Raw genomic sequence first — 20,658 nt, forward strand, 5'->3', positions numbered from 1 at the left:
TGCTGACACAGTACTCTTTAACAATAATGTGACTAAAAACACAATATCAAATTTTATCTGCCTTTGGCAACGGGTCTCTTTGTTAACAGCATAATTGCAAACAACGGTACATAATCTGCTATAACTTTATTAAGTATATCAGTTCTGACGTTAAAGGATGTATGAGTCAGCTTTCTTATGACTTTCCACTGCAATGTAACTACCAGAATCAAATTAAACGTTAAGATATTCTTTCTAATACTGTCCTGGATTGATACTGCGGAACAAATTTTTGCTTCCATGAGGGTGGTCAAGTTGAAGGTTACATGATTATTCACTTTTGTTGGTTTTCTTCTTCTTTTTCCCTTCCCAAAACCTCTTCATTCTCTGTCTGTGATCTTGTTTTTTGCTCTGCTCTTCTGTCAAAGAAAGTTTAGAGTCAGTAGCGCGTAAATAACCAGATCATACAGTACTAGTTGGAGGCGAAACACTTTGGAACACATCTTCTGATAACTGTCCTCAACAGCTAGCTCGGCAGACCACTCACAGTTGAAATATCTTACATCTTGTAGCTACAAATAGGCCGAGCCTTGTCGACAATGCCAGTATAGGAACTTGGATTAGCTATCACGATGTCTTTATAGCAACTACAATTATAAGTGTTAATAAATCACTCAAGACGGTTAGGAAAGTGTTTGTGGTAGATAAGCAGATAAGCAGTTATTAGTATCGCACTTAGACCGTAAATTGGCATCGTGTAGTTCCAGTAAGATAGATCTAGAGGAATTATGGGGATTGTAAATCGTGATCTGGAAAGTTATGCGTCTAGTAAGTGGATAAAAGATGAAAGAGACCCACCATGGTTTAACAAAGAATGCTGAGGAAGCAGAGGCTGTACTCTCGATTCAAAAGGGAACCCACAAATGACGACAAGCGAAGCTTTGTAGAGATTCGTGCGTCTGTAAAAAGATCTACGTGAGGAGCATACAACAACTAGCAGCGTCACATCTTAGGAAAAGATCTGGCAGAGATCGCCAGAAAATTCTGGTCTTAAGTAAAATCGCTAAGCAGGTCTAAGGCTCCTGTTCAGTTTCCTGTTGCCCAGTCTCGTGTGCCAGTTGAAGATAGCAAAACGAAAGCCAAAGTTTTAAATTTCACGTCGAAGAAATCGTTCACACAGGAGAGTCGTACAAACATACCGTCATTTGGCCATCGTACAGACTCACGTATGAACGACATAGTAACAAGCATCCCTGGCTAAGAGCAGCAACTGAAATATTTGAAAGGAAATAAATCACCAGTTCCCGATGGAATCCCAATTAGATTTTAAAGTACCTACAGTACGACGCAGCGTATATAGACTTAGGCTTACTTAATAGTTTGTAACAATTATCGGTTGAACAAGTCTTCTGTCACTTCTCCAATATGCGAATTATCACTTTGTGGATAGTGCTTTCGGGGGCATTATTTTCTTTGTGATGAAGAATATTGTCAAGAACAATTATGCATGTGAAAGGTATAGTCATGAACGTTTAACTGTCATCGGTCCGAAAATATAGAACTGCGTAATTAATTTTTGTTTGTGTGCTGGTACATGTTGCAGTACTAAAATCCCCCACCCGCGTCAGTACCGCAGTACGACGTTACAGAAGCCAGTACTGTTAGTCGACTACAATACTATTTCACCTGGTAGTGAGGACCCTTCAGTCGGCTAGTAGTGAGTTTTTATCGTGATATTTCCCGAAGACACGCTGGAACACTTCACAATATATGCACAAGTGTCCTGGAAGGATTCACAGTGGGATTCCTTTCCACTACTGCTGTCTCTTATCACCGTCATTATTTTCCCTTCCTCGTCGTCACTGACATAGACTTTGTCTTTTATTATCACTGGTCCTGACCCACCTTCATTTTTTGCTTGTCTTTATTCATCTCCCACTGGCATTGTGTCCTTCATTTCTCCGCGACACTCCTCTGTTGTTGGCAATTATGTTCCACTGCCACTGTGTCCCACTCTTTCCCTCACACTGACATTGTCGCCTTCGCTCTTTCTATATCACAGCCACTGTCTACTGTATTAAATATTTATTACTTTCCGCCTGCTTAGCTGGGTAGTAACATGCTTGCCTCCCGCTCATGGGCTGGGTGTTACGTTGTCCTCATCATCGGCCACAAGTCGCCCTACTTCGCGGCCGAGCCCCAAAGGGACATCCCGGCCAACAATACCATACGATCATTTCAGTTTTTCATTATTACTTTTCTGTCTCTTTACGCTACTATTTCCACCTTCTCTCTGGCCATAAAAATGACCGTACATGCTTACATGCCAAAATTTTTGGATGTGTATGGGAAGGGAGAGCGACGGCCTCTTTTCAGACAGTCTTTTAAACAGGAGCGTATTCGCCTTTCTTCTGCTCTGATAGGAGCATTTTTCGCTGGTCCCCTTCTTTTACCTACTACGGTAGGGCGTGTCACTCATTGGAAAGAACACTATAGTTCAGTAAGATGTTGATAGTTTTCTTATACGAAATTTAAATAAATGAAAACTAATTTTACTCCTCAGACGGGATTTTACGTGCACAAAAATTTTGCCTAAAAGTTTCAGCCATTTGCCAGAACAGCGGCCTTGGAAACCACTACTCGGTTTTGGATCCCAAAAATCACGTTTTTGGGGTGTTTCTCGATAACGGATAAAAATTTTTGAAAAGGGGACATGAAATTTCTGTATAAATGCCTAAAGAATATACTGTTAAAATTTTAGCAATTTTCTGTGGTTATTTAGTATTTCGATTTCGTCTCACACCAGATTTTACAAGTACATTTTACATGTAAAACTAGGATAATTTCGATCCGCTGTATCTCAGGAGCGGATAAAGATATGGAGAATGTTTTGAGGTCCTTCGAGTTCGGTATTTTAGGAAAATATCGTAAGAATTTCATGAGTTTTCTGTACATTGCCGTCTTGAAATCCACGGCTAGGTTTTGGTACCCAAAAACTAAGTTTTTAGGGTGTTTCTCAATAACCAATAAATATTTTGAAAACGAGAGGATGACAGTTCTAGATAAATGCCTAGACAGTGTACCGTTAAAATTTGAGTACTTTGCTGCAGTTGGTAATTTACATATCCGGTGCTGACAGCGAAAAAATGGTGAAACCTACCTTTTTTGGTTTCTTAGGAGCCGCCCATGAACTAAATAGTGCCATCGTAAGCCCCTTAACGCGCACCATAGACCGCATCTAATGAAAAAATAACCAACTGATTTGTTCCGTTTGTCTAAGCTGGAGGAAGTCCGTAATATTCAATCTTTGATCCTGTACTGTAGGATAGTTACAGCGAGACGGTCCTTCTGTTGGGTGTACAAATGGTCTCTGGCTTAACGGATATCCAAACCACCAGTAACTTCCTATCACCAATAGAACCCGAGGTATGAGCTCCGGAAAAATCCCTTTTTTACGCGCGGTATTTTGAAACATATTTGTATTTTGCATGCTATCGCATGTGTACCGAAATTGTGTAGCTTAGTCTTCTGTGAGATCGTATCACTATCTGCCGTTTTTTGGACAGTCGCTCCACTGTTTGTATCCAGCGAATTGCAGTAGCTGCACTGGTCAAACACAGACCATATTTGGATTAAAATAGCTTTGTGATACACGTTTGAGCGAGTCTCCACCAACACATCCATCTTCTTCCATACTACAGACTGTTAACGATGGTCCGAGACTAGGGAATAGGTTCTCAGATATGTGAGGTGCTCTAAGACGTTTCAAGAAATAGAAACCTGTACATTGTCCTGTGCGACGAGTGTTCATCAGAGCCAAACGAATCGTCAGGAAGTGCGATAGGACCGTTCTTATTTCTGTATAACAAACAGTCTGATGAATAAGGTGTGCAACAGTTTGAGACCACTGACAGATGAAGGTGTAGTTTACGGTCAAATGTAGCCTTTGAGTGATTGTAAAAGGATGCAAGATGACTTCGACAGAATTTCTATTTCTTCCTAATGATGACAGTTTGCTTTAAATGTTTAAAAATGTAAGTTTATGCGGATAAGCAGAAAAAGCAAACCGGCTATGTTCGAATACAGTATTAGCTGAGTGATGCCTTACACAGTCACGTCGATTAAGTACCTAAGCGCAGCGTTGCAAAGCGACATAAAACTGAAAGAGCACGTAAGGTCGGCTGTAGGGAAGTAGGAAATTATAGCTGATCTACAAAGGAGACTCTTTACAGAACATATACGTTGCAAATGTGTGACTACCGCTCCTCGAGTGTTTCGGAAATGCTCTGTGAACTCAAATGGGAATATTTGGAACGAAGTAGATATTCTTTACGTGAAATACTGTTGAGAAAGTTTAGAGAACAGGTATTTAGAAACGCTGCACAACGATCCTGTGGCCACTAACGCACATCTCGCGCAGCACCGAGATAACAAGAGACATCCGAGATAGTTCAGAAGTCTATAAGCAGTCGTTTTTCCACCGCTCTGTTCGCTACTGGAACACGAAAGACAATGACTAAAAGTTGTACGAGGTACGCTCCGCCATGCACCATACGGTATTTTGCGATGTATGTAGATGTGGTGTGGAAGGGGCCAGTCGTTGTGCAGTTGGAGTTAGTTCTGGAGCGCCTCAGGCTCCATTCGTTGCCTGTTCTGCTGGCAAATGGAGGCCTTGTGCTGAGTCCGCAATCTAGACAGACAAGTACGCATAGACCAGTTGTTATGGGAAAATGTAATAATGAGTAATTTTCAACTGTCGCAGGTGGAGCAACAAGTACGTAATACTGGACTGCCCGACAGAGATGGCGAAGGAGATTGTGGTGACGCACGTGCGAGACATTACACTCGGCAAGCGGACCTACCACTACCTCCTGAGCGGGCTGGTGAGTATAAAGTGTAAACGACGATATACAGCAAAGTAAACCTACCATGTTTTGAACTTTGTCCCTCTCAAATCCAGATTAAGAACAGAAGGGAAGGAAACTAGAATTTACCGTTCCGTCCATGACAAGGTCATTAGAGACGGAGCACAACATGGATTTGGAAAGAACCTGGAAAAATCGGCTTTGACCTTTTCAGACGAAAATAATTCTTTAAATAAAAATCATTGTTTACTATGCGACGTTTTAAAATGGGACTAAAAATATAAAATAATATCTTCAAACTGCATACACAATACAAAATTGTTTAGGCTTTCGTGGCCACTTGTTGACAAACTGCCTTTTGGCTTTTGTCTCGGGTTCTTCGGCTGACGTTCGTCGGATGATTCTTCTGACGTTTCGCCAGCACGAGTGGATGGCATTGTCAAAGCTTCACTCTCCACTGCTGGTGGCTTTGGCAATGTCAGCCACTGATGCTTGTGAAACGTCAGAAGAATCTTCGAACGAACGTCGACCGAAGAACCCGAGACAGAAGCTAACAGTCAGTTTGTCCATTCAGAATACTAATCCAAAATAGATAATCCGGAAAATATGAGATTGTGAATTTTCAATAGCTATGAAAATACCTATAAGATTTGAAACGAAAAACATGGAGCGTATGCAATACATTATTCTGAGAAGACGAATCACTCATTAATTATGTATTTCATGCACCCTATGGTTTTATTTTTAAATCTCACAAGCACTCTGACAGCTATTAAAAATTCACAATCACAGATTTTCAGAGCTATCTCTGTGGAGTTACGAATTTGTGTGGGCCAGAAGAAATTAGTTTATACCTTTTAGTCCGCTTTAAAACGCAGTGAATTAAAATTTAATTTCATTTTAAATAATTATTTTCTTAATCAAACTAATTAATTCAGCTATGGGTTCTTGGTGAAACATTGTATATTATATTAACTAAACGAAGCACTTTTTTAGTCTTATTTCACAACTTTGTAATTTTATCAAGATTATCAGCAGAAATAACTTTCAGAGAGTAAGTCAAGACTCGATATTGTAAAAAGTTGACGTGTTTATCTTCGTTTCGTTCTCATCTTTGGGATTAGTTACGTACCACAAAATGGGCTTTTAATACAAAACATAGGTCGTACGGTAATAATAAAGATTGTGAAAGATGGCTAAATAAGTGTTTAGTTTACTTGATATAATGATTTTCTGATTTTTAGTCTTGCGTATGTGAAATTTTTCGGTCGATTTGCCGCGTGGGATTAGCCGAGCGGTCTAAGGCGCTGCGGTCATGGACTGTGCGGCTGATCCCGGCGGAGTTTCGAGTCCGCCCTCGGGCATGGGTTTGTGTGTTTGTCCTTAGGATAATTTAGTTTAAGTAGTGTGTAAGCTTAGGGACTGATGACCATAGCAGTTAAGTCCCATAAGATTTCACACACATTTGAACATTTTTTACGGTCGGTTTCTGTTCACTTGATTCAACCAATACATTGCTCTCTCCTACGTATCGCTACGAAAAGATGGTGAAGGTAAAAATTACACACATTCGAGCTCAGACGGAGTCTTACGTGCTATTGTTCTTCCAGAAAACCGTTCGCAACTGAAACGGGAAAAAGGGGTAACAGCAATGGTGACCAAAGTGCCCTCCGCCACAAACCAGACAAGAAGCGTGTTAATATCGCATTGTCATCCAATTATGAGGTATATTGAAAGCTTCGTGTCTCTATCTTATCGAGAAATTAATTTAAAATCAACTGTAAAAGAAAGCATCTAAATAAAAACGTGTTAAACGAATTGCTCTCCGTCACACCACAACACTTCAGACAAGAAAGCGTTTTAACATTTCACTGAGATCGTGTTCTGGGTGAGTCGAAAGCTTTAAGTCTCTAGGTCATTTGGAAGTTAGTTGAAAATCAGTTGTAAAATTTGTCCGAGCAGGCAGACTGACAAGAAGGCGACATAATTAAAAACGTGGTAGAATTCTACCATTTGATATAAGCTTTCGACAGGATCGCCTGTCAAAGATTTGATCCGGTCTCCTCCAAATGCGAATACCCTTCAGTACAACAATAGCCTAGTGTACGCTCGGATTTGCATTAAAAATGTTTTTCAAGTACCCACGTCACAAATTCGCACACAAAGCCTTTTTACATGCGCAAGCTACGATTTCTGATGGAATCTTTAGTTCTTATTCACCAGTTGGCTGTGGTTGGAAGTCAGATCACCGTAGCGTGTGATTCACTGACAGACGCAGAGTCGCATTATCGTGTAGGCTGCCTATGTTACAGGCCTGGGGCTAGCATCACAAAAATCTCATATAAAAAAGGGTTTCTTTTACAATTAACTAAGGACTCGCTAATACGCGTCTAAGATGACGGTTTCCAGACGGCGGTACGCGAACCACTGGCTATACGCGAGGACATTTCAGGCCGTACGCGCGAAAGAAAACGGAACACGCACTAATAAAGGTAAAATTATTCCATTATGTGACTTTATTTGTAAAGTAAAATTATAGTGAGAAAACTGATCAATAAAAGTACCATCTGTGTAGCATTAAAGAAAATGGACTTATCAAAGAACGTTTGTTTCGGACTGTACGCAAAACACAGGGTTGTACCCTCCCCCCCCCCCCTCCCGCCACCCCATCCCTCATTACTCTTCTCTGCCTTGGCCGGCAATGATTCATCTTGTTTTGACATAGACGATACTTTGAGCGAAACTTATCATGTCGCTTTGCAACTTCTGCCAACTTCTCCAGTGTTGCAATGTGAGGCGCTGCAGTAGTCATTATGCAATGAATGGTTTGTTGCTGTTGTTGTCGCTTTGTTTGATGTTGAGTTAAATGGTATCGTAATACGAAGAAAGCTGTTCCAAAGCTGATTTTGAGTACTATAACTGTGAACTGAAGTTAAAATTGACTGTGTGAATTACATGTGACCGATTTTTAAGTTAAGCATGAAGCGATTTTTAAGCCAGAAAGCTCTTTCCTCCGTCAAGGATGCAGTAAAAAACCTAAGCTACACCTAACCACAAGTATAATTAAACCTACTTACCTCTTGGCTTTTCAGCAAAGGTCGGTACAGAAATCAGTGACAACCCATTTTTCCAACGCTTTGTATGATTAGGAACGCATTCAAATCAAAGCAGGAAGCCTTCGTTATTAAATTGTCATCAAAGCTGTAAGCACTCCGAGTTACTCGGTAAACTAATTGACTTTTTTCTAAGGATATCTGTGTTTTGTAAACAGGAATTCCAATATATGACAAATTTGTTTACATTTATATTAACCTGATAAAAGTCTCATACTTGACTGGTTTTAGGATTGCAAAGACACGGAAACCTCACACCGTCGTTCGTTGCTACTTACACGTCTGAAAGTGGGTTTTATTAGTTGTTGTACATTGAAAATAAATACAGAAGCAGACGTAGTGTTGAAGAAGACTTGATAATTATATTGAACTTAATCGAGTGGGACTTTGAAGCTCAGGTTAAAGATAAACATTAACATTCTTCAAAAAGAAGCATGTGGATGTCCTTTCATTAGAATATAAGCTTGAAAACTGACTAATTATTTTGAAGTCTGATTTACCGTCACTGTTCCATTTCATTCTTCTTTTTCATTTTATACTCTAATTTATCATGTATGTTCTACGTTCAGATCATTACTTTCTTGCAGAGTGATTTACACTGCTTGTGACGTAAAAGTTTAGTCTTCTCAAGTCACAAAGAGTTGCATGTCACTGTTCAAAAATGGTTCAAATGGCTGTGAGCACTACGGAACTTAACAGCTGAGGTCATCAGTCCCCTAGAACTTAGAACTACTTAAACCTAACTAACCTAAGAACATCACACACATCCATGCCCGAGGTAGGATTCCACTCTGCGAACGTAGCGGTCGCGCGGTTCCAGACTGAAGCGCCTAGAACCGCTCGGCCACTCCAGCCGGCCATGTCAGTGTTATGAAGAGGTCAGGTGGTCCATATTTTCTTACCTGGTCATGGCATCTTGAGTGTATTTATCCATGTGTCTAGGACTTCCTAGGCATGATGAGCGTTCTAGTGTCGTCAGTGCTTCCGTGATTTATGATTACGTCTCGAAGGTGGGCGCGTTCTACCGTGCGTAGTTTCTTTTGATTCAATCTTATGTAAGCCATCCGTTCCGCTCCTATATTTGCGTACATATCCACCAGAAATTGTTGCAACAAATGGCGAGTGTTGAGAATGTGACTGTATGTTTCATTGTATCTGGTCATTAAGCAGTAAACGTAGAACTCCTTCGAAGTGACCCTTTTTTTTCCTTTTGTTTCTACACCTGTTTCAAGTTGGATTTTTTTTTTCACATTAAAAAGATATCCGTTCTCTCCGTGCAGAAATATTAGAGGATGCTGGAGGCCACACATGAACGGTGTGTCTCTGCAGCATGTTGTACACGTTCTCTTCTTCTTTGTGCAATTATGTCACGGCTTGTGTTTCCTTGTGCACAGTTATGATGGCGAGTGCGAATATCTGAGGTGCATTAGATCGACATTCGTGTACTCCACGTGGTCTTTTGTCGTTTCCAATTATAACTTCACAGTCATCAGAAATCATTCGGTCAAGTGCTGTATTGAATATGTGTATTTGTTGACTGTATTTGTGTACGATCATTCTGATATCTTGGACTACTTCTCGTCTCAATCCACTGACATTTATGCATCGTTGATACATTTCTGTTTCTTCATTTCCGATTAAATAGACTTGCAGAGATATGTGCTCTTCGTTGGGTGGTGGTAGTTTTGATCCCATGATGTGACAGATTTGTTGTCGGATGGAAGAAGCAAATCGATTTTATCTCTTTAGTGTTGACTTAGGTGACACCGAAAGAAATAATTTGGATGCAGGTGTAGTACGCTTTTATATTCGGAAGAAACTGATTCTGGAGTTTCCCCAGTCATGTAATGAAAAAACTCTGGCTTCCGGTGATGGTAATAGAATTTTTCCATTCCTTCAACAGAATCCCGATGTTTCTCTACTGAATTTTTTCGCGTTGCAGAGTTGGCAGATGTTATCTATTTTTCCCGATTGCGACGTGTTTGTGTTTGTTATATTCTTTCGTCGGGTCGTAGTAGAAGGCTTCATTTGATAGGTTGTACTATTTAGTTGTCCTCGTCATCGCTTCTCGTAGGGTAATATTTTCATGTCCAGCTTGAGTTCGCTGTCTTTTATTATAAGACTGTGCCGCAATTCTTGATTCTTCAATCCCTTCATTTCGTTATTCTTCGGTTTCTCTGCTTGTCACGGTGCTCATTCTCGTTAAGTACACTTTACACACTCTGTTTTCGATTTATACTCAGTCAATGTATCGTTCTCATCACTCACACTTCGCTGTTTGTTTTTATTCAATCACTGCACCACTTTTTTGGTTCCTCCCTTCGTCACTGATAAGAAACTGACGCTCGAACCCAACACAGGTTTTTGCCAATAGCTAGCCCCGCCAGTGGCCAATTCCACAACAAACCAAAAAGGCTTGGAATCGTCCACAACGTTCCAGAACGTTTCACAACATTCGAAATGTTCTGGAATGTTCCACAATGATCTGGATTGTTCCGGGATGCGGGGTGGCCGAGCGGTTCTAGGCGATACAGTTTGGAACCACGCGACCGCTACGGTCACAGGTTAGAATCCTGCCTCGGGCACGGATGTGTGTGATGTCCTTAGGTTAGTTAGGTTTAAGTAGTTCTAAGTTGTAGGGGACTGATGACCTCAGATGTTAAGTCCCATAGTGCTCAGAGCCATTTGAACCATTTGTTCCGGGATGTTCCCAAACATTCTGGAATCTTCCCAAATGTTCCAGACTATTCCCGAAGATTCCAGAACATTCCGGTTCATTGTCGAACATTCTTGAACAGTCTGGAGTGTTGTGGAATGCTCTCGAACACCCCTGAAAGTTCTGGAATGTTCTAGAGATTTCTAGAAGGAAAAACTTCCTAGCTCTTATATCTTCAAAAGCAACACCGGGAACCTTCTTCGTGGATGGGGGACAGAGGGGTACTACACCATATAACTTCCTTCATCGTACAGAGACTCGTTTCTGAGTTTTTGCGGCACGCACATTGTACACTTATTTTTATGATGTATACTGAATTGATGAAAAGTTGCCGGAAAAGTACAAGATATCTTAAGATGCAGAACGTCTGACAGACAGGTATCTGATTCATGAGGTATCATGTAGGTATTTTCTATACAATATAATGTCATTTATAAAATAAAAAAGTTCTCTTCCGGATTTCTATGCTACTAGCAATCGGAAACAGTTCCCAAAAACAGTAACTATCGCTATTACAGCATTAAGAGGACTGTAGATGTCATTGCAGCGCAATTTAACTGAGCTGTTGTGGCGGCTTTAGCCGTCATTGTAGACAAGTAACAATAGTGTGAGAGCAGATTAAAACTCTCACTGTAATGAGATATTTTTTTAATTTTTTCGTGTAATCTATCATTAGGAAACGCCATATAAGAAAAATTAATCGCCATGAACTGAAAGAAGAATTTAAAAGTGGCAAACGAAAATTCTCTTTTTAAAGTCTCATCAGCTCATTAAATTATAAACTGTGTAAAAATGTTATAAAGTCTAAGAATATTATTGAAATCCCGAGTCTGGTTTTCTATCTCCTGTGAAGTCCAGTTTCAGGACCTACTGTTGAGATTTTGATAGAGTTTTCACTGATAAACTGAGTCACGTAGGACGTTAGTGTACATAATTTATAATTATAGTAATGATTAGTCTGTATTTTAAGTATTGTTTCCTGTTCCACATTTGATGGGCGTCTGGAGTGATACATCGTGGCAGTCATTGGAGCTACGAGCTGGACAGTCACAGCTGAAGCGACATCTGGCGGGAAAAGCAATAAAGTAAACAGATGCCATAACACCTGAGAGCAGCGAAGCTTGACCAGAATTTATGCTCCTTTACGTATGTCTTCTGTACATATTATAAATTGCTCACACGTCAGACATTCCTGTCTGTATATGACGGCTAGTTTTCACTAATAGAAAAACAGATGCATCAGGAGAGTTGGCGCGTATAATTTATTGCCACGACGCCAGACAAGTCCCAAAATGCAGGCAATAACTAAACTAGCCTACAAAATTTTACTTTTTCTGCAGCTGGCATAAAAGAGGTGATCTTTATGCTTTCGGGTGTGGTAATAACGACATGGTAACGAAAACGCAAGATTAGCTCTCGATTTGAAGTTGATAACTCTACGTTTTAGCCTTATATTTACCTTGGTGTTATCCATTCGAGGAAGGTCACTAAGGACGCAACTACTCGGCTACCATTGATGCACTCCACGTTCTATGGTATGTGATTTCCATGCCTGAAATTTACTGGTGGAAGCTTGCTCTGTGCTCGTCGGTTACAGCAACACAGTTGTTGGGATCTAGGAAATTTAGCGTTAAGCACTTGTTGCACGGCAGTCTACTGTAGCAGTTACAGTTTTCTGCCCTGTTATTTCTTAGAAAGTTTGTTGACACTTGAACAAAGGCATCTTAAGCCAACTTCTCATCACCTATCAGGATGGTGCTGAAACGCTCATCCTTGTAGCTTTCGTTTCTGGGGACCCACGAAAACCCTTTTTTTATTTTCGCCTCTGTAAGACGTGGTAATTACTCGCGCAAATAGATAAATGGTTCCCCATTGCTGTCCATGGCCTTAACGAAGCTTTTCATTGGGCCCATTGTTATATGAATAGTATGGAGAATTATGTTCTTGCATTCGACAAGTGCTTCGTGCATAACATTATGAGATACCGGGTCAGGTGACTGGCGCTCACGTCAATCCCAGAGGCTCAGGAAGCAACGGAATTTCGTGTAGCTGTGTTGTAGTCCAAGTAATATGCCTATGACTTTCAGACCGGTGGAAATCTGCCATTTAAACTTCTCATAGTTTAATCGCAACAAGAACTGTTTCCTGTCATCATATGTGTCTTCATGTAAGGACCGTACCCATCCGTAATCGATAGTAACATGTTGGCATTATGCAGTAGCACACACTTGAGACTTACTTTGGAGGAGCTGGCGAACAACCTCCAATGATCACTTTTCTAGTCAATACCCCTACCTGCCGTTAGTCCGTGTACACCATTACGAAATACCAAGTTTTTTTCACTTTCGAAAAACGGAAGGAATGGCATACATCACTTACGGAGCGCAATTACATTTACCATGTTATCAAGTCAATTCCACTGCTGTAGTCATGATGCTAACAGTTCTGCTTTATCTTTTGGCAAGTCCAAGTCTCTGACTAGATCATTAAGTTCACACTGTGGTATTTTTTGAATCTCTGTGAACGTATCTTTACTAACAAAGTCAAGACATTTCGATGTACTGGACTTTTAAGGTAACGGTACAGCACTAGTACCACTACCCCCATCGTCACTACCACAATCACGCAGGACAGGAACAGGCAGACCGTCTCCCTGAGGGACTGGTCGTGTGGCCAAGGACATGTTACGACGTGTCAATGAATGTTTTTTTCTTCGTGGAAAAACCATGTGTCAATGAAGTTGTAATACAAAAGTACCAATCATTCACGTGGTTTCATGGTTCTCGCCAGATCGTGGGTATAGCAAAGCCCGTAGAAGATCTTTTACTGTTCAACCACGAACGAAGACATGAGGCACAAGATATGCAACATACATGAAGAGCCCAGCGTTTACCCCGGTCCCCGATTGCACAGCCAGAGTACAATCTGTACGCCCTCCTAATAAATGGCGTTACTGACGTCCTCTGCGTTTTCAGTGTAGCCTGTCGGCAAATGTAGCAAAACTTGTCAGCACTCTTTACGCATTTCCGACGCATATTGAATCACAGGAACTACAATGAACACACACACAAACTACATTTTAGTAGCATATTCGTCTAGCACACTCAAAGAACACAGCTTGTAACAGACTTAAAGTATCCTTAAATAAAACATACTCCGTTCCTCCCTTTTTCTTCGCCTTCTCCATGTTGCTACAAGCCCAGGCTCGAAATAGCGACAAAAAACACACATCAGCTGTTGCCTGAATCTTCGTCACTGTGACCACCATCAGGGAGATCTCGAATCCTATATGGGAAGGGATTGAAGACGAATACTAATAAAATATATTTTTAGTTAATTCCAGCCCAGTTTAACTTGGAAACAAGATTTAAATTTAGTTTTTTATTGTCGGTTTCGTTATCAGCGTGTCCGCCCCGATAGCTGAGTGGTCAGCGCGGCCGTCTGTCGAGCCAAGGTACCCAGGTTCGATTCCCGGCTGGGACGGAGATTTTCCCCTCTCAGGGACTGGGTGTTGTGTTGTCCTCATTATCGATTCATCATCATCATCCGTGGAAGGCAACGGGAAACCAGCACTCGAATCACTTCCCTAGAAGCTCATGCGGTGGACATCCCTGACGAGCCTTTCCCCATGACAAGACATTTTATCAGCGTAGTTGACATTTGTGACAAACTTTTATTTCATCCAAGTTGTATTTTCACTTTGGCTAGTGTTATAGGATGTACTACCCGCACCTTCCGTCTTCACGATTTCTACTTCATCATTTACGACCATCCTACCCACATTAAAATACCTAAGACTCACTTTCGACCGACAACTAACGTGGAAACCTCACCTGCTAACCATCCAACAGGAAGCTCACAGTATACTAAGACTACTAAAACCACAAAATGGCCGAACATAGGGATGCACCTCTCTCTTGTCCTTCACACTTACAAATGCCTGATCCGTCCCATCCGTTGCTACGCAAGTGTTGCATGGATATATGCCCAAATTCTACAAGTCCTTCCAGGTCCTAGAACGCCACGCTTTCCACCTCGCTCTTCGCATCCGTTTACCTTCCGCTACCATTATCCTTTGGCAACTGATCAAATTCTCAACGCTCCTCACTCACATTGAACACCTCCGATTAACCTACACCATCCGCAAAGTCGACTCCAACAATTCTATTGCGTCCGCTCTCCATTCACATTATCCACCTGCACGCCCTCCGGGTCTCTCCTCAATGAAATCTGAACCGTCTTCCTCTCCTGGACCACAAACTCCGCCCCAACATGTACTGATCCTACCAACACTGAATCCACCCTCCCCTATCCACCCCCACCCCCCCTCCCCGCCGTCCCGCTATAGGTTCACTCCTCGTATTCTTCCTGTACCACAACTCCTACTTTTCCCCTTACCTGTCGCCCCCACCTCCTTTTCCTTTCAAATTTATAGATCCCAATACCAGCCACCCATCTCTTTTTCTGCCCCGCACTCACCATTGTCTCAACTCAACCTCTTACCTGTCCTAAGTTCTCATCATAACCACTCTCTCATCTCCTTCCATACCCACCGCTCTTTTCATAAACACTCTACCTGCCCAGGGCAGATCATTTTCCAGTTCGAGTGCTTCTAAATGTTTTTAACTATGCTATCCGCCCACATTTTATCACTGTTTTAAACTATTCATGAAGACAGCCTTATTTCTTATGTTATCCCATTAACATCGCCGATTTCAAAAATTTTTAATTCGTGGGATTAGAGGGAATTAGATAACAATAAAGAAGAAAAAAAGACAAGTCGTCCAGCCATAGCTACCACCTGTGCGAAATCGGGGTAGGTCAGTAGTCAATGTTCAAAAATTGCGTTATAGGCTTTTATTTCGAAAACAGCTCTACAATGCTCTTTTGTGGGATATGATTATCACAATATTTCCCCTAGAGATCCTGCACTACAAGATGTCTGAAAATCCTGAGTGTGGCGTCGTTCAGATGTTTTCTGTTGTTGATTGTGAAAGTTTCTAAATTGTGAGTCCAAGAGGAATAAATATCTACAGAGCTCTGCACCACTGATTAGCTACTTGACAACAGAAAAATGAATTCTATAAGGAGTGGTCATGAAGTCTCGTTTCGAACGCCTCCTGAATCGGTACGCCAAACCTGCTGCATAAAGAATTCCATAACTTCCTGCTGGACTTCCTCGCCCGACAGGAATGGTCGATACGTTAAGGACTTTTTTAAGTAACCAAAGGCGTGATAATCGCATGGAGAGAGATTACGATTATACAGCCGGTGCTCTAGTGTCTCTTACTTGAGCTGTCGTAACTTATGCGTTACGACATTTGCGATATGGGGACGTGCGTTACCATGAAGCATAGAACTTGGTGCACCATTCCACAGACATATTGCCCCATAGTCATTCTTCATTCTACGATGAATGTCTACCGGTGCTTGTCCTTCGGCAGCAAAGCAAAGAATAACAGCACGTTGGTCATGTTTGGACGCATTTGTTTAATAACGTCGCCGCAGCTCACGTTACCGCATTTACCGCACGTACGTCGGAAAGGCATGAATGCCACACAGACCCCATTCCTAAATGTCGGTGCTTATATACTCGCTTCGGAGTCGTGCTGCATTGCATGTATGCTGCATATCGCCCTCAAACTGAAACATTTTTGTCGCCCCTTATGCATTCAGAAGCACTGAAAATAGCGCACATACAGAGGGGGATTGGATCGAAATGAAATTTATTCGGCATAATGTTAATTGCAGAATCAATACATGTAAAGAAATGCAATGAGTGCAAGTAGGCAAATACAATGCAACATGAATAGCGCTTGGACTATCTTTTGCTGTCTGGCATCGAGTTGATTAGGCTTCTGATGTTGTCCTAAGATGGATTGGCCCAAAAAATCTTGAACAGCCATCCCCAAATCAGGTACAAAGTGAAGCGCCGGCATCTAGAGTTTCAGCAGGTCCCACACATGCTCTATTGGGGACATGTCCGGAGAACAGGCCATCCATGGCAGAGTCGGAACATGACGTAGGAAGTCTTGCCGAGCCGTATGCGGACGAGCATTATCTTGATGGAGAAAATCTCTTGGTAGACCATGTAGGAAATGTACCACATGGGATTGAAGAATGTCGTCAACATTCGCTGACACGATAAGCTTCAACGTACTACAGTTATAGCGGACCGGATATCCTACGCTATGGCCCTCCAGGCCATTATGCCGGTTATGTGGGTGGTGTGGCGCGTGCCAGATTTGGTGGAACTGGACCTTTCACCGCGTTGCCTCCACAACGGTATACGGTTATCATCAATCCCCCAAACGAATAGAGACTGGTCACTAAACACCACTTTTTGCCAATCTGCGGCAGTCCACATCGATCTGGCTATGAACCAGTGTAAACGGAGTCGCCGATATCTCGGTGGTAACGGCAGTATACGACAAAGGCGCCTTGATTGCTAATATGCATCCGCAAGATGTGTGTAAATGTTTTGTGGAATAACTGGCACCCGTACTTCTGCTTGTACTGAGTGGCGAAACACTGTAGTATCCCTGGTTTCTTGCCGCACGATCCTTCGATCCTCTCGCTTCGTCATCTTTCTGGTGGCCCCAGACCCGATACGGTACATGTGGGTGCCATCTCGTGTCCACTTATAAAACCATCGTCTGACGGAACACTCTAGACGATCGCCAGAGCGAGCCATAGAGCATGTTGATGAGCTTGAGGATTTCATGCCGATGATTAGTCAGCGCTCAAAACTCGCTTAACTGTGTGAAACGTCGTCTAACACATCTGTCTGTTTGTAGCATCAGTAGAACATCATCTGGTCAATACCTTACGCTATGTTCACTGAATGTCTACAAATCCAAACTTAGACTCCTTTAAGATTTTTTATTATTCTGTGTCAGAAATTTATGCAATATTTTACAGTACTGAAACTTACGATGTGGTAGATAGATATCGCTTGATTTGTTTAGCACAGGCACCTGCGCTGGGCATAAACGTTGTACGCACGCGCGCGCCTGTGTGTGTGTGTGTGTGTGTTTGTGTGTGTGTGTGTGTGTGTCTGTCGTAAAAGTGGCAATACTATTTCAGATAATGGACGACAGATGGGAGAGCGAAGTCATAGAGTACGGCGCTATCAACATCACGGGGTTTCGCATCGTGGACTCATCCAGAACTTACGTCCGCCAGTTTCTGGACAGCTGGCGGAAATTCAACCATAGCTCATCAACTGCCGTATCCCACGGATACATATCGGTAAGTATTAGTAATTAGGCGAACGGGTGTTTCATACGGAAGCATTTTCTGTAATGTGGACAGCGAATGATCGCTGACGGATATACGTAAAATATTCATATTCTGAAGTCTGAATATACACAGGTACATTGACACGGTGGCGCCGCGCGAAGGTGCATTCGCGGCCGCGATCTGAATCCACGCACTCCTGGCGATGGATGGCGCGAGAGACGAAAGTAACCGGCATACTGGTCAGCGGATTTAATTGCAAACGTTTATTAGCGGAACCAGACTAATTCCCTGCTCTGTTACACTATAAAATCAATCTAACAAAGACTCAATAGCCTTGCGAGACAGTGCTAAACTTCTAACTGCCCCAGTCTCAACAACGAAAGCCCTGTTACCAATAGAACTACCTTCAGAGAGGTCCAAGGTACTACCACTCGAATACGTACACCGCTAACAGTTCACACACCGCTTCCAACTGGCTACTGCCAACTCTCACCGATAACCATCACTGCAACAAAGCAGGAATACAGGTCAGAGTAAACGGAGAGTCTTAAACGGTCCTAACTTCTTTTTCCATATTTTGACTGATTCAGATTTACTACTGCAGTTGGGTTAACACTGTTTATGAAACAGTTACAGGGACCGTCATTCGGCTAGACGTTCTACAATGATTTACACAGTGTCCCACAGGTAAATTCGCAGCTGATACCTTTCCCCACATTATCAATTAGCTTATAAGATTTGGAAGTGCCCTTATGCATATAACACGTAGAAGTACTGTAGCAAAACGTTCAGCAAAAGACTTCGTAAATTGTAGGGATGAAGGAGCATCAGGCCCGCTCATTTAATCTAACTCCTATTCAGTCTGTTCCTGTCCCGAACTAATACGCCTCGGGTATTATCCGATAGATAGAGTCTGCCTCCAAGAAAGATTCGCTGCGATCACAGACATGGGACACAAGCACACTTCAATCATATACAAAATGAATGCCTATATGTGAGACATATAATAGATTGAATATCAACAAACATTATTTAGCAAGAGCTGCTGTAACAAAAAATAGCTCTGGGCTACTGTTTGCTATTGACGATGGATATATGGATAGATAGTGTAACTTTTGTCATACAGACATAGTTTTCACAAAATTAGTAAATTTTATGATTATTGGCTTATTATTGATAGCAACTTAGATCTGTTAGGATTCAGAGCGTCTTTGGTGATAAAATTTAATTATTAAGAAGTGCAATCAACGACCAACTAAACGATCCCTGACTGCAATAAAATTGTCAGCAATAAGGAATGAGTAATAACGTGGATTGAAATGCCGCAGCTGTAAACATTTTCGACTTCAAGTCGTTGTTAGCTGATTATAAATGCCACTATCGTTTCAAGAGCACTATCTTTAATAACTTGAGCTCACAGCAACAGTAGAACAAAATTGTTCAATCTTTATCCTTAGTTTCTTCAACATGTCGTTAACTGAATTATAACCATTACGTGAGCACACACTGTTTATGGCAGCTACGTAGAGCTCTGGCACTGAAATTGCCCATAACAGAACAAATGTAATTTTAATTCGAGGCGTTACTCTACGAGAAAGGTTAAAAAGTTAACTGAAAGTTGAGTTGAACCTACGTGAACCACTTTAATAAATGGCGGTTGACAGTCAACAGTGTGGCTTCAGAGATGTGAGTTCGGCAGCTTCCTACCTGAGACGACTGCTGAAAGATCTCTGGTGCCGACGTTCCGCTGTCTCGCTGATCGTCGCTCCGTCAGAATAAACCATAACCGAAACCTCACTGGTCCTAAAGCAGAACGGAACAAGGCCAATGAAGTTAATTTAATACCCAGAATGCAGAGTTCAAGAATACTACAGTGGACGGCCGGCCGAGCGTCACACCTGTTGCGCATTCCGCCCGTTCATTTTTCACCTCACCAAAATCAAACCGTTCAAAAGTTCGTCCCTTCCATAGATTCCAATATAATTTTTGACATACCAAAGCGGACCATGGGCAGCTCACTGCCCGAAACGAAGAAAGTCTGTTTCACTTGTAATATTCATCGTATCTCGTAGCTGCAACGCATCGTAGCCCACCATCCTTGCTCAGAGGGCTCCTCTCAACATACTCACAGATACTAGTTTCCCTAACAAACCGAGGATCCTAAAATTACAACGAAGTTACATACAGACATGGATTTAACGTTGCTCAGTAAAAAATAATAACGAGTCCACGAAAGACATTACATTGCAACGGCACACACAAAATTACAACAGCGAGTGCGAAATTACTCAAAGAAATTAAACCTAAAATTAGAACATTCTCGATAATAAAGAAATTCCTGGGACCGATATCTTGCCAGTATCGATATAGGGATCAGGCCAAAATAGTCGAGATTCTCGATTCCCAGGATAGGAAAATTCAAAACAAGCGATGTTAATAGAAAAAAGGGACAAAAGTAAAAATTCATACTGATTTCCTTAATGTTTTGCAGAACTCTAAACGATTAATAACAGTAGATGTGCAAAACAATAACGTTAGGAGAAAAACCCCGTTACAAGTACTTTAAAAGCTTTTGCTTGCAAACAAATGAAATTTATTTGCATGAATGATCTCTAGGAACGTCCAGGATCGTGATTCGGATTCTCCCTGTCTTCCGTATTTGGTTGATCACGAAGGGTCACCTATTCACTACTTCAGGAACGCAATGAAAACACCGACTTCGCCCCAGAGGGAGAAAGTGACT

The 20,658-nt window shown here is 41.8% G+C and overlaps 1 protein-coding gene across 1 annotated transcript in view; it reads left to right on the top strand.

The window, feature by feature from the left end:
* The window catches only part of LOC124795343 (glutamate receptor 1-like), a 680,176-nt gene that overhangs the window by 362,223 nt on the left and 297,295 nt on the right, over positions 1–20,658 (top strand). Inside the window, exons 5-6 of the mRNA XM_047259331.1 lie at positions 4,742–4,862; positions 17,760–17,924. Of these exons, the coding sequence (XP_047115287.1) occupies positions 4,742–4,862; positions 17,760–17,924 (286 nt within the window). The remainder of the gene's footprint in view (positions 1–4,741; positions 4,863–17,759; positions 17,925–20,658) is intronic.

Source organism: Schistocerca piceifrons, chromosome 4 (assembly GCF_021461385.2).
Source record: "Schistocerca piceifrons isolate TAMUIC-IGC-003096 chromosome 4, iqSchPice1.1, whole genome shotgun sequence".
Classification (NCBI taxonomy): Eukaryota; Metazoa; Arthropoda; class Insecta; order Orthoptera; family Acrididae; genus Schistocerca; species Schistocerca piceifrons.